This window comes from Danio rerio, chromosome 3 (genome assembly GCF_049306965.1).
Source record: "Danio rerio strain Tuebingen ecotype United States chromosome 3, GRCz12tu, whole genome shotgun sequence".
NCBI classification, from domain to species: Eukaryota; Metazoa; Chordata; class Actinopteri; order Cypriniformes; family Danionidae; genus Danio; species Danio rerio.
The window spans coordinates 11,539,421-11,566,904 of NC_133178.1; the positions used below are offsets into that span (position 1 = coordinate 11,539,421).

Consider the following 27,484-nt stretch of genomic DNA (forward strand, 5'->3'; position numbering starts at 1 on the left):
AAGCATCAGAATGGGGAATAAAGGTAATTTAAGTGTCTTTGAACGTGGCATGGTGTTTGGTGCCAGAGAGGCTGGTCTGAGTATTTTTAGAAACTGCCATCTCTAGGGTTTACAGAGAATGGTCCGAAAAAGAAAAAATATCCAGTGAGCAGCAGTCCTGTGGGTGCAAATGCCTTGTTGATGCCAGAGGTCAAAGGAGATCAGCCAGACAGCTCATAGAAAGGCAACAGTAACTCAGATAACCACTTGTTACAACCGAGGTATGCAGAAGAGCATCTCTGAAAGCACAACACGTCCAACCTTAAAGCAAATGGGCTACAGCAGCAGAAGACCACACCGGAAGCCACTCCTGTCAGCTAATTACAGGAAAATGAGGCTGCAATTTGCACAGCCTCACCAAAATTGGACAATAGAAGACTGGAAAAACGTTGTCTGGTCTGATGAGTCTCGATTTCTGCTGTAACATTCAGATGATAGGGACAGAATTTGCCGTCACATCCTGCCTTGTATCAATGGTTCAGGCTGGTGGTGGTTGTGTAATGGTGTGGGGGATATTTTCTTGGCACACTTTGGGCCCATTAGTACCAAATGAGCATTGTGTTAACACCACAGTCTACCGTAGTATTGTTCCTGACCATGTCCATCCCTTTATGACAACAGTGTACCCATCTTCTGATGGCTACTTCTAGCAGGATAACGCGCCATGTCATAAAGTGTAAATCATCTCAGACTGCAGCAACTGCGTAATGCTATCAAGTCAATATGCAGCAAAATCTCTGAGGAATATTTCCAGTACCTTGTTAAATCTATGCCACGAAGGATTAAGGCAGTTCTGAAGTAAAAAGGGGGTCCAACCTGTACCTAATAAAGTAGCCGGAGAGTGTATGTTACACATTAAGTAATCTTAGGGGCTTGTTCAAATCCCTAACCCAAAGTTTGATGCTTGCCACAGTATTCACCACTACTAATAAACAGGTGGAAGCATGGAGAGCACAGACTGAGAATGAGAGACATTCAAATGAAGGGTTAGAGCACGACTTCACTCAACAGCCTGCTTATATTAGTGCTGCAACCTTCACGAAGGAGAGAATGAGAAGGGAAGAAAAAAAAAGAAGCACTGAAAGTATGAGAACAGACAGAGACGGGAAAACAGACCCCTCAAGACTTCACAACAACTTCATAAATGTGGAGTTAATCAAAATATTGTTCAAAGATCTGGCAGTGAATGAGAAGAATGCTGAATCAGCATCACGAGGGGTTTCAGAACTGTAAATGTGTTCGGTGGTGTTGACAGCACACACACACAGAGAAAGAGAATATCAGCTAATGCAGGAGAGGACACAAACAACACACAACGATAAACTTGTGTGAACAGTATATTCGGTATAGTACTGATAATGACAACTGATCGCACAATTCTGCTTATAAGACATTTATAAAGTATAAATAGTCCTCATTTTAGATTAGGTTACAAAACTGGACGGAGTTGAGTTAATAAAGCATTAGTAACTATTAATATACGCCTAAAAAATCAGATATATAAATGGTAATTTGAATAGTTTATTAATCATTTACTTATTCTTTCTGAATGATCTTAAAAAACACCAACTATTCTTAAATGACTGGTTTGCAAAAAACGCAATACACATTTTAGTAATGAAAATGAATCTTGAACAAGGTGTAAAAACACAATGATTAAGCACATTAATTGTGCTCATAAGTCATGAATACAGCATTTGTAGCACTAACGTCAATTAATGTAGAGTTAATGCTTAACAAATAATGAATTAACTATTTGCTAATGTAAAATAAAGGGTTTATTGTGTTTAGTTATTATAAAGTGTTGCCAAGAATGGTGTATTGCACAGAAATATTAAATGTTTAAAGCAACTCAGACTCATTCTAAAAACTTAGTCCCGCGGACGGTTCTGGAGACCACAAAATAGGTCCAGGAGGCTACGTATTTTTGCAGTTTTAGTTTTCGTGAATCTGCGAGAGGCCGCTGTTTACGCTTTTTTCGCATCGTAAATGCCTCTCGCGAGTGCCGTTCACGTCTGCACTGTTCTCGTGTGAACCCACCAGAGGCCGTTGTCGACCGACTGAATGACTGACTGGGCGACCTGCCAATCGACCAACCCACCCTCCTCCTCCTTCCCTAAATCCAACCAATTTTAACAATTGACCCGCTCGCCCACTTACTTCCCTAAACCCAGATGACGGTTTACAAAAGCCATCCAGAAAAAGAAAAGCCCTCGTCTGATTTTGACGTTTTCGGATTTCACCACATTCTCACCCTGTTGTTCACTCGTTGGTTTTATTTTTTGGATTCTGTTTTTGTCTCACCTGATTTCTGGAACTGTTCTTCCCCGGACTCAAACCCGGTCATCGCCGTGGTCAACTCCTCTCTGCATCTCAAGTCCACTGGCATACACGACGAGCTAACTGGACAAACTGGTTGCGGCGGGAAAGCCCTTCACACGGAGGTAAGCGGTCAGCCGGAAAGCACCAAAAGGAACGGCGTCATACTGTCCCGTAGCGTTCGCTTTAAAAAATTATGCAGCCATACGTACCTCCGGTTATGTAATTTGTGGTCTCCAGAAATGTCCGCGGACATAAGTTTTCAGAATGAGCCTGTGTTGCAATGAAAATGCAATGATGCATCATATAAAGAAATCACATTATAGCATATATTTAAACATAAGATGGTTTAAATTGTATTTATATTCAACTAAGGTATCGTTTACTGCATTATTTCCTCGAACTAATGTAGCTTTGGTAAGCAGACAACACTTCAAATTGTTGATAAGCAGAAAGCAAATTCGGTGCACTTTACACAACAGAGAAATCTCATTTGAATCTGTTTTGAGAGTGTGGAAAGAGTCAGACAAGTATTATAACAAGCGGAAATACGGCAAATTAGATTTCCAATGGTACTGGGAATCCAACAGGATGGTCTGAAATTCTCTTTAATAAACAGACGCCTACATCTGAGTGCAGTGTAAGTTTAAATGTTGCGCTTGCCTTGCAAAGATGGTCAACTGAAGGAACAAATACTGGGTTCTAATGCCTCATTTCCACTGAGATGTATGGTTCAGTACAGTGCAGTACAGTATGGTTCAGAACAGATCACCTTAAACAGGCTTGCATTTCCACTGCCAACAATACCCCCTACTTGGTAGACATGGTGTAATATGTTGAAAAAGAACTCCACATCCCATGTTGCGACGTTATGTTTAAGTCTATGTGGTTATGTGCTTGTTTCCCCCATGATCTCACACTGCCCTTCTTTAAGGACAGTCTAGGAGGGTCTTTTTTTGCCTCGCTTTTCCTCAATGTATCTTATTTCCTATTTACTATGCTACCTCTCATCTGACTGGTCTTCCTCTGAAATGTGTGATTTTTGTGTATGGTCGGAGGGGTCTAATGTCGCTACATGTAAAAGTGTATGTGATAAATAAAGATTTTTTTATCATCATCATCATCATCAAGAAGTGATCGATGTCATTCTTGCTCAAAGAAGAAAGCCATATGGGCTATTTATACACTGGTTTGGTACTCTACTTCTCTGTTAGGTCCCAAAAAGTGGTACGGTGGTACTTCTGACAGTAGAAATGGACATAAATGCATACCGTACTGTACTTTAACAAACTGTACCACTCAAATAAAATGAGCCATAAAAATGATGCCTATATACACTGTAAAAATATCTGTTAATCAACAGTTTCTGTATTTTGTGATTCTGTTTTCAGTTTATTTACGGTTGTGATTTGTATTATGGGATGTTGACCTCTGCTCTGCAGAGTTTTGATGTTGAAAATTCAACCTTACAGTATAACAAAGTGACTTTTATTGACATTTTAGTAGTTTAAAATGATATTATGTATAAGAAAAGAAAAATAAGTCTGTAAAATAACAGAAGATATACCGGCAATTAATTACAATATATTAGCTTATTTTATAACTCCAACATAGATGATATATCACTTTAAACTATTAAAAAAACATAAAAAGAAAACACTTTTTTTGGACATTTTCGGGGTTAAAATTTGTTGAAAAAAAGATCCCATAATGCAATTCAAAAGCATAATTACATGGAAAAATAAAAAGGCAAACCACAAAATACAGACAACTGCAAATTTACAGATATTTTTTCAGTGTAGATAACAACAAAAAACATATTGCATCCACATTTATTCACAATATTTCTCTGTAGATTATAAGTGTGTGCTTCAATCTGTTTTAAAGCATGTTGCAATCTGATCGGCTATCTATGATTTTATTGTTTATTGATTGTAAAAAAAAAATAATCCAATGATTTAGTTCATCTGTGGAACTATTATTAGGATTGTAGAGTGGACTTTCAAACATATTTTGTTTTAAATTAATCATTTTTAGCATCTACTATGGTTAAAATGTAGAAAAGTAGCTAAAGGAGTAGAAAAGTTGCACACACAAACACACACACACACACACACACACACACACACACACACACACACACACACACACACACACACACACACACACACACACACACACACACACACACACACACACACACACACACACACACACACACACACACACCTCTGTTATGATGAAGAAATCATCTCCTGGCTCTCCCTGCACTACGATCTTCTCTCCGTCTTCAAACTGCACAGGCTCCAGAGCATCAGCCACCGTCAGCCTCTCCCACTTATCCAGCGATTCTGTAACAACACACAAACATGCATTGTTGAAATCAGAATTCACTCTTTTAATGAAAATGACACTAAATTACTGTACTTCCTCTCATCAACAACAAAATCTAAAATCAATCGGCATCATTTACAGTACATCATGCAGTATGTTTTCATTTAGACTTGTGTAGTACTTCTTACAGTACTTCTGTAAGAACAGTACTTCTGTAAGTACAGTACTTCTGTTTCATGCTTTAAATGCAATCTGTTTTGCCCCTTTCCTTAATATATAATAGTCACAGTTGTAATGTAATAAATTTGTTTTTCTCAAGGTCTCGGATGCAAAAAAAAAAGATGCTATAGCAAAAGCACCCTTACATATTTTCTACTTGCTCAAATTGACCAAAAAATGGCAGTACAATTTTAAGAGGCCCTATTTTTATTCATTTTTTATTTTTATTTTATTTTGTCAGTGAGTAGTGTGTATGTTTGGGCCTAAAACATATCTACAAAGTTACAAATCGTAAAGTCCACTCCAACGAGTCCAAAACTGAAAATCTTTTCAAGAGCTACAACAAGTGGCTCAATTGGACTATGTCACAGATGTCACAAAGGAGCCCAGATCCCACCTACAGAACCATGTTTGGCATGCAGTCCTGGAAGAGAACCCTGCGCTCAAGTTCAGTTGAAGTCAGAATTATTAGCTCCCTTGAATTATTAGCCCCTGTTTATTTTTTTCTCAATTTCTGTTTAACGGAGAGAAGATTTTTTTCAACACATTTCTAAACATAATAGTTTTAATAACTCATTTCTAATAACTGATTTATTTTGACTTCGCCATGATGACAATAACAAATATTTGACCAGATATTCTTCAAGACACTAGTATTTAGCTTACAGTGACATTTAAAGGCATAACTAGGTTAACTAGGCAGGTTAGGGTAATTAGGCAAGTTATTTTATAACAATGTTTTTTTTTTTCTGTACTGGACTATTGAAGAAAATATATAGCTTAAAGAGGCTAATAATTTTGACCTTAAAATGGTTTAAAAAAATAAAAACTGCTTTTATTCTAGCTGAAATAAAAGAAATAAGACTTTTTCCAAAAGAAAAAAAAATATTATCAGACATACTGCAAAAAATTCTTGCTCTGTTAAACATCATTTGGGAATTTTTTTTAAAAAGAACAACAATTTCAAAGGGGGGCTAATAATTCTGACTTCAACTGTAGGTTTCAAGAACTCCCCTGAATTCGTTCATTCGACCTATTCCTTAAGTATTGAAGATCACCATGATGGAATGTATCGCCAACCACACCAGTACATGTCTATGTGGTGAATGCCCAGTACTAAAACACTCATATACAGTGCAAATTTGGTTTATTAGATTGACTTATACCACATGTCTTTGGAGTGTGGGGGAAACCAGAGCACCTGGGGGAAACCCACATGAACACGGGGAGAACATGCAAACTCCACACAGAAACGCCAACTGGCTCAGTTGGGACTCAAACCAGCCACCTTCTTGCAGTGAGGCAACAGTGCTAACCACTGAGTCACCATGCCACCCTATTCTAGATTAATATGAAAGAGGGGGAAGAGTAGGGGTGGATAGGGGGATTCTTCCCAACGAAGACGACTAAGGTAAGAAAATCTGGTTATTTATGAACGTTTGGATTAATCTGAATGGTAAATCATGTGATAGCTAATGCGGGACCAGCCGTGGTGAATCATAAGCACGTGATCCTCTCGAAATTCTTTTTTAATTAAATTTAATTTTAAAATTAAATGTTATTTTGTCATTTATTTTGGGAAAAGCTTGGTTATGGATGTGACACCTCTTTGTTATGGATGTGACAGATTGACTCTTGTGTGACTTTGGTAAATCAATTATAATAGTTTGAAAACACTGACAGAGATAATATTGAGTATTTTTACAGTATTGTAAACACAAAATGCAACAAGGACCTATGGGGTTTTGCTATTTTGGTGAAAACTTAATTTATTCATGGAAAGGTTGACATATGCATGGAATTGCTCAAAAGAGCGGACCCTTACATGTGATATATTGGATACCATTATTGGCAGAATTTTTTCATCAATATACTGAGACAAGCGTAAATCTGAAATCATTGGAAATGCATTAGAATAATAAGACTTTGAGAGAAAATAACAAAACTTTTATAGAAAAAGTTAAAACTCCAACACAAACATCCACAGTTGGATGTTTTTATAGACCCTTTCCAGAGAACAGTCCCCCCCCCCCACATCCGGTGCTCCATGAGTGAGCAGTGGGCGTGACATCAGAGGCTCAGACTAATGCTTTCATAAATAAACTGACTAATCGGAAAGACACCAAGACTTATGATGAACTTCCTGGAGATATATATGCAGCATAGACCTGAAACTGGATGAGCTTCTGTTGCTCACAGACTAGCAAGAAAGAAAAAAAAAAACCTGCCATCATTCAATACCCAGCACATTCCAGAAACACTTCCCAGCGTCCAGCATCCATCACAGAGCTGTACCACACACGAACACACCAAAACCCTCTGGACATCTCCGGCTGCAAACCATAACACCCAGAATTTCACCACAAGTTCACCACTGAAGGCACTTTAAGCTGGAAACCATTTGGGTTTATTCAATGAAAATGTAAAACTCTGTAGAATTAATAAAACTACTTTTTTCCCAATATTTTTTCATTATGATTATTTATATTCCATAATTATAAAAAAATGATAAAAAAAAAACGATTCACATAGAGCGCCTAAAGAAAATCAGCATACCGCTTTAAAATAATGTCTTTATTGGTCATACAGCCTAAAATCAAATCACATTACAAATAACATTTCCAGCCTTTAAAATGTTTTTTTTCATAGCTTCTTCTAACCTGTATCTTCAAACAACTGTATACTGAAGGTCTTTAAAAAGCAGGGTAAAGCTATAGATGTTCACAGGGTATGATTATTTTCTATAGGCACTCTACACGATATATACAGGCTTGAAGATTTTTCAGCTAATCCTCAACTTTGCTCATCACCACAGTCATATTAATAACCCTATGAATGAATATAACAGAAGCCCAACACAACATTAAAGACTATGGACTATGCACAATAACACTTTTTAAGCATTTATTGCTTATTTGGATGCTGGACAAGAAGGTCTCTGGTTTGAGTCCCGGCAAAGCCAGTTGGCATTTCTGTGTGGAGTTTGTTTGTTCTCCCCACGTTGGAGTGGGTTTACATTAAAGTCGGTCTTAGCCATTTTTAATTTTCTTTTAGTTGTCATATTGATCGCCTCAAACCAACTTTAGGTTTTTATTGTCTTTTAAAAATTGTTTCTCCTTCGCAGCTTGAAAACATTTAGTTGAGAGTATATTTCTATTAGTTCTAGATTTTAAGAAAACTAACCATTTAAAACGTAGAGATTGCATTAATTTAAAAGAGATCGATTGATATAAAGCAATATAAATAAATATTAAATAAAAGTAGAAATGGTGCATTTCAGGATTTGGGCTCCACGGCTGGAACTGCTTAGGGCGCCAAAATCACTAAATCCGCCCATGGCTGTGGCAACCCCTTACAAATAAGATGACTAAAATGAATGATGAATAAATGGATTCTGGAAACTAGATTTGTTTTTCTTAATAGATTTAAGTTCAGCTTAATACAATAAAATTTTGAATTCACTTAACTTTTTTCTATTAAGTTCAATGAACTTTCATCTATATATTTGACTGAAATTACACTGTTAAAAATCTTGCAGCCTTAAATATTTTAGTTGAGTCAAATGAACTTTTCTTGTCATCTCAACTTACACCACATCAATCAAACAGACTCAAACTACGAAGTTAAACTTTGTTTAACTTAAAAAATGTAGTTGAAACCTAATTAACTTATTAAAGTTTAATAAACTTATTAAATTAAGTTAAAGCAAATTAATAACTTTTGTCGTGATGACTATTTGTAGCTTAATTAACTGAATTAATTTTACTGTTTGGATTTATGGTGTGTTTTGAATCTATATGCATCACCAAATGTGCTAAACAAATAAATCTGAGATGAATTTAATAAGCGATGCATCTGACGTTAGTTGCTCTTCATTTCCCATCATCCCTGCGAAGGACAGTAGCAGATCATCATTCATTCTCAGATCTGACCTCAGAACAGTGTGTGTTAAGTGTGTGTGTGTGTTGGGGCCGGCCTGTCTGCATGCCCCAGACTAATGGTCACTTTATCAGGCTGGCTAAGACATCCTCACGGCCGGGCAGACGTCCACCTGCTTCAGTCGTAACCTGAGCCATCAGCCAGAGCAAAACCAACATCTCATGCGTCAACCCAGAAAAAAACTGTGTAAAGTGTGTGTCAGGGTTAGCACCTTAGACTTTAAGGATATTTTAATGTAAAAACAAAAAACTAAAATATGTCTCTGGGTGATAAAGCATTAATATAAATGTAGGCCATCTATGACACTTTTTTTTTTCAGTTTGAGAAAACATAAATTAATATCATGATTAAATTTTTGAATACTGAATATTCGTTTCCCCAATAAAAGTATTATATATATCAAAGGTGGTTCATTCCGCTGTGGTGACCCCTGATTAATAAAGGGACTAAGCTGAAAAGAAAATAAATTAATGGATGAATATATATGAAATATTTAGATGAATTAGATAAAATTTTTCATTTTTGTTTTTTTTCGGTACAGTAAATACATATTTGCTAATTATTGCTAATAATTCTTTTTTATTGGAATGTGACGATACAATTTTCTATATTATATTATCTATTATAATATATAATTATATTACAATTATGAATATATATATATATATATATATATATATATATATATATATATATATATATATATATATATATATATAAATATATATAACTGAGCCGAGGCTCGAACCAGCGACCCAGCTACCTTCTTGCTGTGAGTAGGCACTACCTATTGCACCACTGATTCGCCCATTTTAAATAACATTCAAATGTTATTTCGAATAACAAACCATTGCTGCAGTGCTTTTTCATTTTCTCTATAAATAAAATGTGTATCAGAACCGTAGCAATAGTTTAGTCCGTTTGTCATCCTCTGAGAAAGCAACTAGTTACGAGACACACCAGCAGAGCGCGAGCGAAATGTGAATTGAAAATGGTGAATGACACTATGCACCGTGCAGTTTTCACAATTTTCACATTCTTTTAGACGCAACATGTGAACGGACTCGGATTGGGTTGTTCATCGCTCAGGTCAGAATTACACACAAGAAATCAAGTGCTGTCACAAGCATCTTTGAGGAGATTGTAAATAAAAAAAGATGAAAGAGTGTCGCCAGAGCGGCTTTTTGGTTTCTTTTCTTGTGTATCCCAGCCACTAGCACCCCATATTAAAGATTTTTTAGCATAGGAGTAATGTAGTCATACAAATTCTCAATTTGTAATGTTGCAACACGTATTTGAATAATGATGGTTGGTTCCTTTATTTAAAAGCTCAGATTTGATTATCAGAGTTTGAAGTTTACTGTACCACTATTATTAAAATCGTACAGATGTTGCTCTGCCCTAATGTTTGCTTTGATTGTTCAGTATTTACGCTTTACCAATGCACACACTTTGTAATGTTTTATCAAGTTTTTGTTTTTTTGTTTATTTTATTATAAGACACTGTTTATTTTTTTGTTTTTGACTATTAAAACTATTTGCCTTAGTAATGTTGATTAACTGAAATAAAGTGGTAAAAAAACTAACATTCCTAAATGAACTGTTAAAAAAATATTCAATAAATATCAATATCGAATGATATGAAACATGATATTGTGACTTTTGTTTGCTGTATCATCCAGCCCTATTACATATGTGTATTAAATGCATACATTTTAATTTATTTATCTGCTTTATCTGATTACACATATTTTAAATAAAATGAATTAAAGTCAATTATACTGTTACAATGGTTTTTTTCACAAGCCAGAACTATTATAATTTGAATATTCATTATCTCTCATTCTAAATGGTTGTAAGCGAGTTGTAATGTGGTTGCGAGATGACTGCATACTACTCAAATCATATTCAAAAGTCCACCCAAAAGTTTCAATGACATTCCAAGCCTATAAATATATAAAATATGACTCTTAAGCATTTCTTTGTAAGACCTTACAAGTGCCAAGACCTCACAAACCACGAAACGTGCCAAGTATTTATGAAACAGCAGAGATTTCACCACAATCTCCAAAAAAAAAGTCTTATGCAAACAAAAACAGAGGCGAGAAGAAGAGTGAAGAAAAGAGGTCTGAAGAGCGAGAGAGCGGATCGTTTGAAGACAGGTTGTGACAGGGCTGTGAAACAGGGAGAAAGAAAAACAGAGGAAACCCAGAGGAGGAGTGTGTTTGTTCAGCCATTTAATAACCCCATTTAGAGCGAGGAGTGACCTCAGGGTGCTGAAGGACGAGGGGTCAGCGCTCAACTGACCATCCTAATGGTGCTCCTCTTTGTCTCTCGCTCGCCAAACAAAACCGCTGGAATGTAAGTGTGGACGTTTCATGCTGCAGAGGTGTCTGTCAATCAACACTACGATCTTAAAAATAAGCGTACACTGTAAACAGTTTCCGAATTCTGTGATTCACAAGTGTTTTTCATTTATTTACGGTTCTGAATTGCATTATGGGATGTTGATCACTGCTCTGTCGACTTTTGATGTTGAAAATTTATCTCTACAGTTTAACAAAGTGACTTTATTGACATTTTAGTAATTTCAAATAATATAATGTATAAGAAAAGAGAAATACGTCTGTAAAATAACAGCAAGTGTACTGGCAGTTTATTACAAGGTGTTTGTAGCATAATGTACAAAACCAACACAGACAATAGAGTATATCATTTTAAACTATTACAATGTTAATAAAAGTCACTGTTTTGAACTTGTTAAGGTTAAAAGTTGTTGAAGGAAAGATATATCTCCCATAATGCTATTTAAAAGAATAAATAAATGGGGAAAATTAAGAAAATAAAAAGATAAATCCTAAAATATGAAAAACTAATAACTTACAGATTCTTTTTTTACAGTGCAACTCAAGTTTTAAAGAGGCTCATTAAAATTCAGCAACACAATCTTCAGTTACTAATGGATTCTCTTGAAAGATTTTTGACTACAGAGGTCCTGAGTTGTTAAACAGCAGTGGTTCTCAAAGGTTTCCATGCAAAAATGTTAATTAATTTGTTGCACAACACTGGAAAATCGTATAAAAGATTCAGTAATAATGCAATGTTTCTATACAATTGTCATGACTGTCAGTGACCACCTGAGGGCGCTGTAGTTCAATGGACACTGAGTAAAACTACAGCGCCCAAAAAGACTACATTTCCATACATTCTTTCGTGCACACACCCGGTCTGTCATCTACACTGATTTCAACCACAGCTGTCTCCAATCTCCGTTGATTACCTGGACTATATATTACCATTCCACCTCTGTTTGTTACTGCGTCGTTTGTCTATCATGTCAGCTTTGGTATGTTGTTCTTGATCTCGTTCTTGTATCTTGCTTAAGTCTAGTTCGTGTTTAATCTGTTTTAGTTTCTTGTTTTGTTGTTTGTATGTTATTTTGTTACTTTGCACTTTGGATTTTGGATTTTGTTCACTGTTACCGCACTATTTAATATTAAATCTGCACTTGGATCCATACCCTTTTTGTTCCTGTTTTTGTTCTGTTTTTATCACGCTTAACGTGACAACAATAAGTCAAAAAGAAACAAACTGTCACCTGATAAACTGCTGCCCAATATCGAATAGCAGAATTTGCTATTGTAGGAGAAGCTCTGTCTTTTTCTTATATAATAAATGACTTGCACCTCAGAAGACAATGTTGACAAACAATAGTGGATTTTGGAGGTGAGAGACATTTTTGAGCACAGATACTCAAGGCAGTTCTGGAGGTAATAATGAACCACTGTGATGACAGACTTTGGCTGAGGGATTTTAGAATAATTAAAATAACTTTTTTCATTGACTAAAAATTGTCCATGTCCTATCCACCTGACTTCACACATAAGTGCAGCATGACTAGGCCCACACGGAATTTGCGCGCGCAGAACTCCCTAGATTTTCCGCAGATTTTAAGCCATCATTAATTCTGTTTATTTACTTGAGTAAATGTGTGTAAATCTGTATTTATTTAGTTTTTTTAATTAATTAAAGTAATATTATTGACTAATATAAAAATGTTAATCAGATTTATGTACAATGCAGTTTGTACAGTCATATTTTCTGTATAGGTAGAGATATTATATGAGAGACTTGCTTTTGTTTACCAAATAAAGTGAATGTAATTGGATTTGCATTTTAAACATTAAATAAGAGTTAAAAAGGTATTACTTTTTATTTCATATATTAAGGTTTTAGTTATCCTCAGACTTTTACCAAAATCCTCCGCAGAAATAGCAAAAAACTTCCAGTCTCAATCACTTCTATTAATTTTAAGCAAAACAAAACAATGTATGCTGCCTGACATCATATTGATTTAATATATTCAATTGCTGGTTGATGGGTAAAAAAGCAATAAATTAATTATAAAAATAGACTATCTATAACTAAGCAAAACAATGTGATAAATAAACAAGGTTCAGAAAAGATACATTTAAAAAAACGACAACAAAAAATATATGATAGTACATGACTTGGACCAAAAGATATACAGTTGAAGTCAGAATTATTAGCCCCCTGAATTATTAGCCGGCCTATTTATTTTTTCTCCAATTTCTGTTTAACAGAGAGATTTTTTTAACACATTTCTAAACAACTTAACTAGGTTAATTAGCCAGGTTAGGGTAATTAGACAAGTTATTGTATAATGATGGTTTGTACTGTAGACTATCAAAAAAATATGTAGCTTGAAGGAACTAATAATTTGACCTTACATAAAAAATAAAAAAAGAACTTAAAATTGCTTTTATTCTAGTCGAAATAAAACAAATAAGACTTTCTCTAGAAGAAAAAATATTATCAGACATACTGTAAAAATGTCTCTGTTCTGTTAAACATCATTTAGGAAATATTTAAAAATGAACAAAAATTCAAAGGGGCGCTAAAAATTCTGACTTCAACTGTATAACCGTTTCTATAGTATTGAAATCTTTAGGTAAGAATGTTTTTTTTGATTTCCAAAACACCAGCACATGATGTCTAAAAAAATAAACTTGCTGTGCATAGAATTTGCATTAAAGCTTTTTAGAATTAATTTTGTTTAGGATTTTTGGTATGACTAAGTTTTTTAAGCATCAGTCCACACAAATAGTGTAGAATTTTGTTCCGGTAAACAGTTCTTATACAGTAAATTACAAAATAACTTTTTACAATGAGATTTCATTTATTGACAATTGTAATCCACATATTTAAAAAAGTAATGAACAATAAAGTTGAAGTCACAATTATTCGCCCTCCTGTGATTTTTTTTTTTAAATATTTCCCAAATTGTGTTTAACAGAGCAAGGAAATTTTTACAGTATGTCTAATAATATTTTTCTTCTGGAGAAAGTCTTATTTGTTTTATTTTAGCTGCAATAAAAGCAGTTTTTTATTTTTTAAACACTATTTTAAGGACAAAATTATTAGCCCCTTTAAGCAATATTTGTTCCGTTGTCAACAGAACAAACCATTATTATACAATGACTTGCCTAATTACCCTAACCTGCCTAATTAACCTAATTAAGCCTTTAAATGTCACTTTAAGCTGAATACTCATATTTTAAAAAGTATCTGGTCAAAAATTATGCACTTTAATTGACAGTTTAATGACACTGTCATTAAGGCATGTGTAAAATAAATCAGTTATTAGAAATTCGATATTAAAACTATTATGTCTAAAAATGTGTTAATAATCTTCCCTTTGTTAAACAGAAATGTACAGGGGGGCTAATAATTCTGACTTCAATAGTATTTCTATATTAAAAATATTGATTTGTACGACACATTACAATAATGCAGATGCAAAACATAACATGGCACTTTTATTTCTTAATATTTAAGGATTTATAAATGTTATGATATGCTATGATAACTAACACCAGCAACTGAGATCTTATTGCAAAGTGATGATAGCTCATTATTCTCTTTATTTAATGTAATCCTTTCCCACAAGAACCGTTTGACAAATGATTTGGCCATTTTCCTTTTTGTTGTGTTTATTAATTGAGCTGCGTGTGTGCTTTTACAGACTGAAATCTCTTGACTTACCGAGTATAGACACCTTGCTGAGGAACTCCTCATACATCTTCCTCTTCCTCAGCGTGCTTCCCTAAAAAAACAAGATTGAAGCCGCAGTTAGAGACACAAGGAGGACATCAGGTAACCCAATCTTCTGGCCTCTAATCAGTCTCGACGGAGCAAGAATAAGAAACAAAGCTGAGGGACTTTCCTCAAACACGCTGCTGAAGAACAACTATAAACATGCAGATTAAAGGAACTTTTTGGCTTCCTTTTCTTTTGTTGGTTTGCAGCTCGGTCTCGCTCTAATACGCCAATGAAACACACACAGAGACACATTAAGTGGAGACGCTCCTGTAGGAAAGAAGAAACATGAGTGATCTCTTTATTGTCTCTGCTGTTTCTTCTAGAGGGGTCTGAGATTAAACGAGATATGAAGGCTGAAGTTGAGTCTTCTTCATGCTGTAAAACAAACGTTGCCAATTTTTGCAAAGCAATACAACAAAAATAATATACAGAATTGTTAAAAAAGTGATTAAGCATTGGATTATTCAACATTTTACTACGAAAAAGTGAAATAATTCTGATTTTTGTAAATAAAATTTATGAATTTATATTAATGTTAAAAACATCTAACTATTTTTCACATTTGAGGTTTTTTTATCAGTGCATTTTAAGGTACAAAATGAGAATAAGACTATATTAGAACAAGAGTTGCATTAACATTTTTGTTGTAAGTTAATACAAATATAAAAAATAAAATAATTTTTTTTTATAAAATATATAAATACCAACATGACATCCTGTGAAACTTGAAAGACATTTTTTACACTTTAATTCTGGATTATAGCTATAAAACCTTGTAAAGCTATTGCAAAAACATCAAATAATGGACATTTTAATTAAAACGTTTGCTATTTAACATAGAAAAATGGCAGGATTTTTTTAGCCTCCATTTAATTAAAAGTACAATGACTTTTATTTATTTAATTTATTTCCAGCTTAGTCCCTTTATTAACCAGGGGTTGCCACAGTGGAATGAACAATCAACTTATCCAGCATATGTTTTACGCAGTGGATGCCCTCCAGCTGCAACCCATCACTGGGAAACACCCATACACTTTTAATTTACCCAATTCATCAAACCACATGTCTTTGGACTGTGAGGAAAACCGGAGCACCCGGAGGAAGCCCACGCGATCAAGGGGAGAGCATGTAAACGTTCTACCCACTGTGCCATCGTGACGACCCAAAGTACAATGTCTTCCAACTTTAAAATTTATTTCAGTGCTACTTTAGGTTCACTGTAATTATTTGTAAAATATACTATACATCTATTTTTCAATAAAGTATGTTTTTTTACTAATATATTCTTAAAAATTGTCAACACCTCCATGTTTCCACCTCCATGTGTAATTTCAATGTAATTAAAAATATGTACACACTTACAGTATGTTATTTGAAAAGGTAATAAAACTACAAGTTAACAAAAAAACATGTATAAAGTATACAAGCTCAGATTTGCCATCCTTTATAATTTTTATTATTATTATCATCCTTTATTAGTTTTATAATATAATTTTTTTTTTTAAACTGCATATCTGGCAACCAAGGTAATTAGTATTAGTATAATTAGTATTAATATTACTAATGCTACTATTATTATTATTATTATTGTTGTTGTTATTATTATTATTATTATTATTGTTATTATTATTACTGATTTTGACATGGACATCACAATAACACTGGACAACCAAATGCATTTGTTTAAGTGTTTTAGCAGACTTGCTAATTCTCAACACTGGTCCATGGGGGGCTTAATCTAAAATGATAAAAAATAGATACATGTGCACTATTATAAACATTAAAACACATTATAATTTAATTAACTAAGATTTTAACGAAATGATGGGAGACTTTTAACAAAAAAACACTATTTTACATATGGAAAAACAAAACGTTTAAATGTAATGGTATTTATGCATGGCCATACACCCAAAGTGCTTCACAATCACGAGGTGGGTCTCTCCACACCACCACCAGTGTGCAGCATCCACTTGGATGATGCAACGGCAGCCACAGGACAACGCCAAAGTGCTCACCACACACCAGCTATCGGTGGCATGGAGAGACAGTGAAAAAGCCAATTCAGTGGATAGGGATGATTGAAGGCCATGATGGTTTAGAGGGAATTAGGCCACAAAAAACATAACCAAAAGATAGCGCTGACAGAGAGTATAGTGTTCCATTTACTTTACTGGGGCGTTAGGACCATAGACTGTAAAATATATGGACGTAGTATCCGTGACGTCACCCATAGGTTTCTAAAGAGCGCAAAAGAAGCCACAAGTAGGCGCGGCCAACCGTCGCCATTTTGTTCGCGCGTCATCACACCCACGGCGGGATACCAAACAAGGGCAAAGAGGCGGAGAGTGGGCGGAGCTACAGACGCATGCTGCATTTTGCTTGGACCTGGTTCAGACACACTTTACTTTGGGAGAACGCTTAATACTTTACCACCTGTGACTCGTTTGTATTCTGACCACATGTGCTTGGTTGTACACTATATCAATAAAGTGTTTAGTCTTTTAAAAACACTGCTGTAATACATTGAGCCACTAAACATTGTTCTTATGACGTTTCTCAACAGGAGGAAAACGCGAATTACATCCAAACACTTCTGATATAGTCTGTGTTAGTAAATGCAAGACTATTGATGAAATCCAGCATAACACTGTATGACAACGCTTCAGATGACTATTCTAGAGCCTACAGCTAATCAATTCGTCAGATTCTGGAGTGTATTACAGCTCTAAATATAAATATAAACGATAAATTATCTTAAATAAAACAAATACATGTATAGAGATGGTATATAAGTATATAACTTTACTCACATGGGAAACGGAGGCCACGTGAATGGTTTGTGAGCACAATTAAGTGCACTCAGCATGACATGCCATCAAATAATTGTAGGAAACAAGTCCAAAAGGCAGTCGACTGTGTAAAGCCACATAAAACAACACAGAAATGCGATAAATACGCCGAGTTCAGTGGCTAATCTGCAGGATTCAGCTGAGGTGACGTGACGGCGACCAACGAGACCCAGCTGTCACTCAAGTGGCCACGCCCTTAATTATGCAAACTTAATATAAAGGAAACGGATGAGTTATAAAAAAAATTCACCCCCCTCACAGTTGTCATGAAGGGTAATATTAGCTGTATTAACCAAAATCTTTTTTTGTACCAGGCTGTAAACACCTTTTTTTTCTGCTGTAAAGTTGGCCATTCTAACAGTGGGCTCAATTGAAATTTGCTCTGTTTTGGAGCCAGGAGCGGCCACGACTAGCGGAATTTCGGATGAATTGCAGTTTTAGTTACTTCCGTATTGGCTTCCTGAGAGAGCGGGAGGTTGCCGCTTGGTTAGGACCCACACAGACCACAGTTTGAGCACCCCCTGCTGGCCTCTCTAACACCACTTCCAACACCAACCTAGTTTTGCCATGTGGTCTCCCATCTAGGTACTGACCAGGCTCAGCCCTGCTTAGCTTCAGTGAGTAACCAGTCTTGGGCTGCAGGGTGATATGGCTGTGGCATTTTAAATTCTAATTCAAACGTTCGCTATTACAACAATTAATTTATCATTATGCTTTACCAAATGAGGATACTTTTTAGGATGGTCCAAAGCATGATTATACTTTGATCTAAAGTTCAAAAAGACTACAGTAAAAATACATATATTTAGTGTCTCTATATTAAACAATAGTCTTACTTTGTGCGAATGTCCTTTTTTTCTTGACGACAATAAATATTTTTGATTTAGATTAAATTAAATTTCATAGTTTGAACCAAATATAAATTATACTTAGAGAAAACCAAAAAAAAAGTAGCTGTAATAAATAAATGTTTCAAGTTGGTTTAAAATGTAATTTATTTCAGTGTGGATGCCAGGCGTAAACGTAACAAAACTTTAGCATTTTTTAAACAAAAAAGAGGGTTAACAGTAGTTAACAATCAACCTTTACAGCAAGAAGATCCTTGATTCGGGCCCTGGCAGGGCCAGTTGGCATTTCTGTGTGGAGTATGCATATTCTTCCTGTGTTTGCTTGGGTTTCCTCCGAGTGCTCCGTTTTCCCCACCGTCCAAACACATGCGCTATAGGTGATTTGAATAAGCTAAATTGGTTGTAGTGTATGTGTGTGTGTGTGTGTGAATGCAAGAGTGTATGGGTGTTTCTCAGTACTGGATTGCAGCTGGAAGGGCATCCACTGTGTAAAACATATGCTGGAATAGTTGGCGGTTCATTCCGCTGTGTCGACCCCTGATAAATAAGGTCTAAGCTATAGGAAAATAAATGAATGAAAGAATGAATAAACAAATACGCACTAGTGTAAACTACAAAAATAAATAAAGATAAAAGCAACAGTTCACCCAAAAAAAAGAAAGAAAAGAAAACAGACAACCGATGACAGCTAATGACTTCAATAGCGTTTTTTCATATTATGGCTACCGTGAACTGTCTGGTCTTCAGCATTCTTCAAAACATCTTCTTTTGTGCTCAACGGAAAGCCATACGAGATTGAAGTAAACGATGACAAGAGGTTTCATTTCGGGGTGAACCAAAGCCTTCACCTAAACCACCTCGGCGAACATGAAACGTATACGCAAATGTCCAGCCGCTGAGTGTCTGTGAAGATCCTCTGTGTTTTGAGGTCAGCGACCCCTCGACCCCCGGTGTTTGAGAAGAAGATACAAAAACATCTGAACATCTGAGACGTGACATGAGGATCTGCAGCGCTCCGCCGAGTGCTGGTCAAGCTTAATGGATTAGTTCAGCCACATTTCCCAAACAAACACCATGTATTTCCTACAGACAGGAGAGTCTGTGAGGATCTGTTTACTGCAGACAGTGAGGAAGACAAGAGTGTAAAATGTGAACTGAAGCACTTTTGGTTGGGAAACCCGAGGAGTGTTGCATGGCATATTTATGTGTGTAAACGTCTACTCAAATCGCCAACCAAAATACAGTGTGTTTTGCTTGACTTGACATTGTTTAGCATTTTGGTGATATTTGATGGAGATCTTGACATATGAGCTGAAACAGGAAGGGGAGTAGAGTGAGTCTGAGCAATATATTAAACATTTACAATATATTAGTAGGTGGAACGGTGGCTTAGTGGTTAGCACTGTCGCCTCACAGCAAGAAGATTGCTGGTTCGAGTCCCAGAAGGGTCAGGTGGCATTTCTGTGTGGACTTTGCATGTTCTCCCCATGTTGGCATGGGTTTCCTTTAGGTGCTTTGTTTTCCCCCACACTCCAAACACATGTGCTATAGGTGAGTTTAATAAACTAAATTGGCCGTAGTGTATGAGTGTGTGTGTGTGTGTGTGTGTGTGTGTGTGTGTGTGTGTGTGTGAATGCGAGAGTGTATAGGTGTTTCCCATATGTTGTTTACATATGTTCGCATGTTAAATTTAAATAAAATGCAATATTTAATGTGTCAGACACAAAATAGACATTAATTTTTTTTCAATTACATGATAATCTGAGGAGTTAACCATTAATATTTAGTTAACGAGTGGCTGTTGTCGGTTGGCAAAATTAACTGAAATGAGCATCCCCAGTGTTAGGATGTTCTGTGTTTGACTGAAGGTGATCTGTTAGTTGTTGTCACATGACTCGCTGTGCACTCGTAGCATTAAAAAGCTGAAATGTTTTGAACTGGGTGCGCCCCAATATGGCAATATGCGTGCACAAGCTGCACATAAATATGCATGTGCAAGCCACACGCCTCAATAGAAAAATAATTAACTTGTGCACGAAAAAGACGTGACATGTGAACGGCCCCTAAACCTGTCGTAATGTGCGATCTACAGCAGTTGATCTTCTTGCACAGACATGCTGGATTCACCAGATTTGTTGACAAATAGGTTCCGGATCCATACTTTGGCAATTTGTGGGTCCTTCCCTGGGCCTTTTCCCTTAGCAAAAAAAACTTTCCAAAGACGTCTGATTCTTACTTATTTTGCTGCTTGTGGCTTAAATTTGGGCACTCAAATTTAACAGAGAGAATACGGTCATTTTCCAAAATAAAAGATTTTTCAAAATAAAAGATTGTTCAAAATAAAAGATTGTTCAGACTCAGATAATATACAAAATGGATCATTTCTTGAGAGGCCAGGTATCAACTGATCCATGGTTGGGGACCACTGCTGTAATCAAGGCTTGACATTAACTTTTCTGATCACCAGCCACTGTCACTAGTAGTTTTCCACCGTGACTAGTCACTCACCATTTTCACCAGCCACAATTTTGTTGGTGGGAAAATATATTTTATATGCATAAATTTGACTTTGGCATGGGTTGCGGCATGCTAAAGTTACTAAAATTTTGTGTTTTTTTCCACTTACCTCGTTCATTTAACTGTTTTTTGTTTATGAGCTCACTTAATGAGCATGAGCAAATGGGTTACGCTTTCATAAAAAAGTGTCACATTGCAATTAGTTTTCTTTCACGGGACTTTTCAGGGCTCAACACAATAAGGATTTACCTTTTCTTCTTTGACTAGAGCTGCACAATTAATCGTTAAAAGATTGCGATCTCGATTCGACCCCCTAGACCACAGGTGTCAAACTCAGTTCCAAAAGGGCCGCAGCCATGCACAGTTTAGTTCCAACCCTAATTAAACACACCTGATCAAACTAATTGAGTCCTTCAGGCTTGTTTAAAACCTACAGGTAAGTGTGTTGGAGCAGGGTTGGAACTAAATTGTGCAGGGCTTCGGCCCTCCAGGAATTGAGTTTGACACCCCTGACCTGGACAATCTTCATCCAGCATTTTTACGATTCTGCCAATCATATTTTCAAGTTCAGGAGAGAAGAAAAGGCGGCTGCACGAGTCTTTTCATTGTTTCACATACATTGCTCAGTGATATTGACACCTCCAAATGATGTTGAATAAGTCACATACTGTATTTATAAGGTATAATTCGCCTAAAAATGTCATTTTTGTTTTAATATAATGATGTTTTCGCGATCTGGAAATCACACATGACGTGAGCTGCTGACCGTGAGCTGTTATCACAGATAGGGCGCGGCGATAAATGTTTACAATGTCAGTATAACTACTCTAGCCTATATATTGTTGAATATAAACTGCTAATGGCAATGTCTGATTTTACCAGTGAATTAAATTGTCTAATATGACAGATTGCAAGCATATATCTCAAACATAATTCAACATCAGAATTATAATAAGAATAGATTAATATAGAATAGAATTATTTATAGAAACCAGTAGACCTACACATATTATTATCGAGGTTGTGCCATATGTTTGTTTTTACCATACCTTTATTTTACATCTACAGAATCGTGAGAAAATCGTGATCTTTATTTCAAGCAAAAAAAATCGCGATTCTCATTTTAGCCAGAATCGTGCAGCTCTATCTTGGACCACACCAAACTAATTATTTCCTTGCTACAAATTTTAAATAATGTGTCCAAACAAGCAAAATACCGCTGTATACATACACTTTTTATTTAACAAAACAGCTGACATTTAAAAAATATATATTCTCACGCATCTAAAACTATGCACAGTGGTCTGTTCTGGCTCCCAGATCACCAGTTAACTGTGCATACAACAACATATTAAAGGAATATTATTGTAAAGGATGATTTATTAAGTTATATTAACAAAATTAACAGCAAGCAAAAGAAAGCGGGTAAAAAAACATTCTGTGCGCGATAATGAAAGGATGATGCCGCGCACAAGGTTAATGTTAGGCCAATTAATAATCTGTTCAAAGAACGGTTAAAGAGAAAGCGACAACAACTTTTGCTGCTTACAAAGAATCTCGAGCCTTTGAAGGAATGTGAGTGCACGAGCATCGCACTAGTTCAATTTCGAGTGAGGAAAGGGCACAGGAGCTTTTAAACACTCGCGCGCATCAAATCATCTGTGCGCGTGGCACTAAAGCCCTCATTAGTGAGTGAGGAAAGCCTGTCTCACCGTGTGCGTGATCTTCTCATTTGTTATTCACTTGCTTTCCTTTGCTCGCACGAAAAGCTGTTTTAGTCAGTCGTGCTGCTTCTGGATTCTAAGATCACATTTGTTCGCATATAGGCAAACGATCATAAACTAACAATCTAATCTGTAGTGATGACGAGCCAGCACTGGCAATTTAAAAATTGAGTTTTTCAGCCAGCCAAAGTGGCTAGTAAGAGTGGCTGTCTAACCCAAGTGGTGCTCACTGCAGAGCCACTTGGGCAGAGCTGTGCTCTAGGATAGATTTTAAGATTCTTTTATTAGTTTATAAAGCACTACACAACATGACACCTTCCTACATTTCCGACTGTTTAACAAAATATAATCCAAACCGTTTGCTCCGCTCTTCTAGTGCTGGACTTTTAGAATTTTATCCTGTAAACCCGATGCGATCTGGCGACACTTCTTTTAGCCATTATGCTCCAAAAAATTGGAACTGTCTCCCTCTTGAAGTGAAAGAATCCCCCAGTATTCATGTTTTTAAAAAGCGTGTTAAGACGCATCTTTTTAAAATTGCATATGAATAAACAAGTTTGTAAGGGGTACGCATTTCATCTATATTGTTGTAGGTTTATGTATGTAATGAATGGTGTGTGCTTGCATATGTAAGGACTATTGTGTGTGTGATCATGTGGATATATGCTTATATTTTGTGTACATGAATGCTTCTATTTCAGTATATGTGATAAGTTTTTATGGTCTATTTTAATGCTTTTTTGTTGTTGTTTGTGAGGCACTTTGAGTTGCATGTAGGTTGAGAAAATGCTAAACAAATAAAGTGTATTATTATTATTATTATTATTAGCAAGGGGGAGCTTGAGCTCTAGTTCCTCCTTCCTTGCACTTCTTCTACGAGTGTTGTCACTGGGGGTTGGGGTTAGGGGTGTGGTGGGTGTACGCATTAAAACAGCTTATAGGAGGAGGAGCTCAAGCTCAAGTGTCTCATCAAACCCGCCACAACCAAAATCTACCCGCATTTGGTGGATTGGCATGTGTTAATGTAAAGCCCTGGCTGTAATGTACAGAAACTGGAAATCCTGATGTTGACATTATGCTACCAGATACACCAGCAGACGCATAATAGCATCACTAAATCAATGTCTTGCCGGCAGCCATAGATTAAAGAACTAAAGTAGGTCCTAAAGGTTATTATAATGAGTCAAAGGTTATTATGGTCATAATGTAATGGCTCATCTGTGTTGATTTTTTCTCAATGGTCTCGGCCTCTTTGTAAGTTTACAAGAAATGGAAAAGGCTTCTTTTTTATGAAATGGAAAGCAGTACTATTAAAATCTAATATGTTTCTCACACATATGTTGTTACACACCATCAGGATTTTATGTTCACTGAGGACGTGGAATATGGCAGCATTTTATAAACAGCTTCATGAATTACTGACTTCTCTCTAATTGACTGCAGCCACACACACACACACACACACACACACACACACACACACACACACACACACACACAAACACACACAAACACAAACACACACACACACACACACACCATATATTTGTTTAATTAAGAGCAGCTCATTGTTGCTAAAATATGACAGTCACTCTCTTTTTCTGCTCACTCAACTATTGTGTGTGTCTATATGTGTGTGTGTGTGTGTGTGTGTGTGTGTGTGTGTGTTTGCTTAAGAAAGTGGGAAAGGCACTGCAGAGAAACCAAACGATGGCCTGACAGAAAAATCTAAATTGGTCTCTTGTCAGGCTCTGTGTGGTGAACAGTTTCCACGGAGGTTTGTGGAGCATTACAAATATTCATTTAAACATTCCCACAACACACACACACACACACACACACACACACACACACACACACACACACACACACACACACACATACTGACAAACACAAACACTGCTACAGATGGAGCACTTGATGCCGACAGCAAGACAGCAAGTATTTAGTTAAAGAATACCACAGACTGGAAAGTTTGGTTATGGTTTGAGTTTCCAGTGGTCCAATTACTTTCAAAAGTTTCAATCTGGAAAGTGACGGTGAGAGAACTTGTCATATAGAGGGAACTCCACAGAGCATCTGTAAGGGTTGAAAATGCCAATGTTTGAGTTGAAATGAACTGTTTTTGGTGTGTGTCTCTTTAAATTCAAATGAGCTTTTACTCTCCACCCCCTTTTCAGCAGTTTTGACATCTCTGCTTTAGATATATAATTATCAAAATCAGCAATTTGACTGACAAATTAAATGTATTAGGCTATTTTAGAGTTGTTATAACTCCTTTGCAACAATGGATGAAAAATATATTGTGTAGACATGGTGTAAAACATTCAACATTCAACAAAAAATCTCACTACAACTGCTTCAGATTCAAGACTAATTTATAAAAGGATCATTTAAAAGGACTGGGTGTTTTTAAATCAATTTAAGGTTGTGGAGTGCACACACTGCCTATAAACAACTAACAGTGAATTTTACACAACTTTACAGTCCTGGCGCAACCTCCTCTTTGTATTGTAGGTGTGTGTTTTTGTGTTTGTACCATGAGGATGCGCCGGTAGCTGTCTCTGTCGATGCCCCAGAGTTTCAGGTCAGTCTTGGCCTTCACAGTAGCAGCTCGAGGAGTCCCGTATATCAGAGCCAGTTCTCCAAAACTACCACCCTCTCCAATACTAGTCACCCATTCACCATTCACATATACCTGCAGACACACAGAGAGAAAAAGAGCATTACACACATCTGCTTATAACACACGAGTAAGACAACAGCATACAGAATAGATTTAACTTCATTTTGTATACTGTATAGAAATAAATCAGACTGGAGTTTGCATGCTTTCTCCGTGTTGGCATGGGTTTCCTCTGGGTGCTCTGGCTTCCCCCACAGTCTAAAGACATGTGCTATAGGTGAATTGAATAGGCTAAATTGACCGTGTTGTGTGTGTTGGTGTGAATGTGAGATTTTGGGAGTTCCCCAGTGCTGGGTTGTGGCTGGAAAGGCATTTACTGCGTAAAACACATGCTGGATAAGTTGGTGGTTCATTCTGCTGTGGCGACCCCTGATTAATTAAGGGATTAAGCAAAAAAGAAAATAAATTTATAATATAATATAATATAATATAATATAATATAATATAATATAATATAATATAATATAATATAATATAATATAATTAATATAATAAAATTTATATATAATATAATATAATTAATATAATATAATATAATTATATTAATGGCAGAATGAACCGCCAACTTATCCAGCATGTTTTTACGCAGTGGATACCCTTTTAGCCGCAACCCACAACTTTAGCCGCAACCCAAACTCCACAGCACTACCTACTGCGCCACTGGGTCACCCATAATATAATATAATATAATATAATATAATATAATATAATATAATATAATATAATATAATATAATATAATATAATATAATATAATATAATATAATAATTAAATGAAGTAATAACACAACTTAACCTAACCTAACTTAACTTAATTCAACCCACCTTAACCCAACCTAGCTTAACTTAATAACTAATCAAGTGAAGTATTACAACACAACACGACACGACACGACACGACACGAACTTAATAACTTATTAAATGAAGTAATATAACACGACACAACACAACCTGACATGACATGACGCGACTTAACATGACTTAACACGACTTAACACAACTTAACTAATAAAATTAAGTAATATAACACAACACAACTTAACACAACACAACTTAAATCAACCTAAATTAGCTTAACCCAACCTAACTTAACCCAATCCAACCTAAACTAACTTAATAGCTAATTAAATAAAGCAATATAACACAACACAACACGACTTAACCCAACCTAACTTAATAACTAATTAAATGAAATAATATAACACAACACAACTTGACTTAACCCAACCTAGCCTAACTTAACTTAATAACTAACTAAATGATGCAATATAACACAACAACACAACTTAACAGGACTTAACCAAACTTAACTTAACTAATTAAATGAAGTAATATAACACAACACAACTTAACACAACCCAACAAAACCAAACACAACTTAACACAACCTAAACCAACCTCAATTAACCTTACCTAATAAATAATAAGGTGAAGTAATATAACCCCAGACAAGACAACATGGCTTAACATGGTTTAACCCAACCTAACTTAACAACAAATTAAATAAAGTACTATAACACAACACAACACAACACAACACAACTTAGGCTAACCTAACTTAATAAATAATTAAGTGAAGTAATATAACACAACAAAACCTAACAACAAAACTGAACATGACTTTACCCAACCTAACCTAACCTAACTTAACTTAACTTAACTTACTTAACCTAACTACTAATAAAATTATGTAATACAACATGACACAACACAACTTAACACGACTTAACCCAACCTACCTTAACTTCATAACTAATTAAATGAAGTAATGTAACACAAAAGATCACAACTTAACATGACTTAACCCAACCTAATTTAACTTAATATCTAATTAAGTGAAGTAATATAACACAACACAACCTAACACAACATGACTTAACCCAA

General features: G+C 35.7%; 2 protein-coding genes across 5 annotated transcripts in view; both read right to left on the reverse strand.

Annotated features, from left to right (window-relative positions):
- LOC141381148 (uncharacterized) overlaps positions 1-27,484 on the reverse strand; it is a 587,543-nt gene that overhangs the window by 349,210 nt on the left and 210,849 nt on the right. The window lies entirely within an intron of this gene.
- The window catches only part of prkar1b (protein kinase, cAMP-dependent, regulatory, type I, beta), a 145,073-nt gene that overhangs the window by 29,532 nt on the left and 88,057 nt on the right, over positions 1-27,484 (reverse strand). For all 4 annotated transcript variants that reach the window (XM_021471498.3, XM_068217650.2, XM_073943590.1 and 1 more), the window contains 3 exon segments: positions 25,454-25,612; positions 14,917-14,977; positions 4,588-4,709 (listed from right to left, as the gene is read on the reverse strand). In XM_021471498.3, the coding sequence (XP_021327173.1) occupies positions 4,588-4,709; positions 14,917-14,977; positions 25,454-25,612 (342 nt within the window).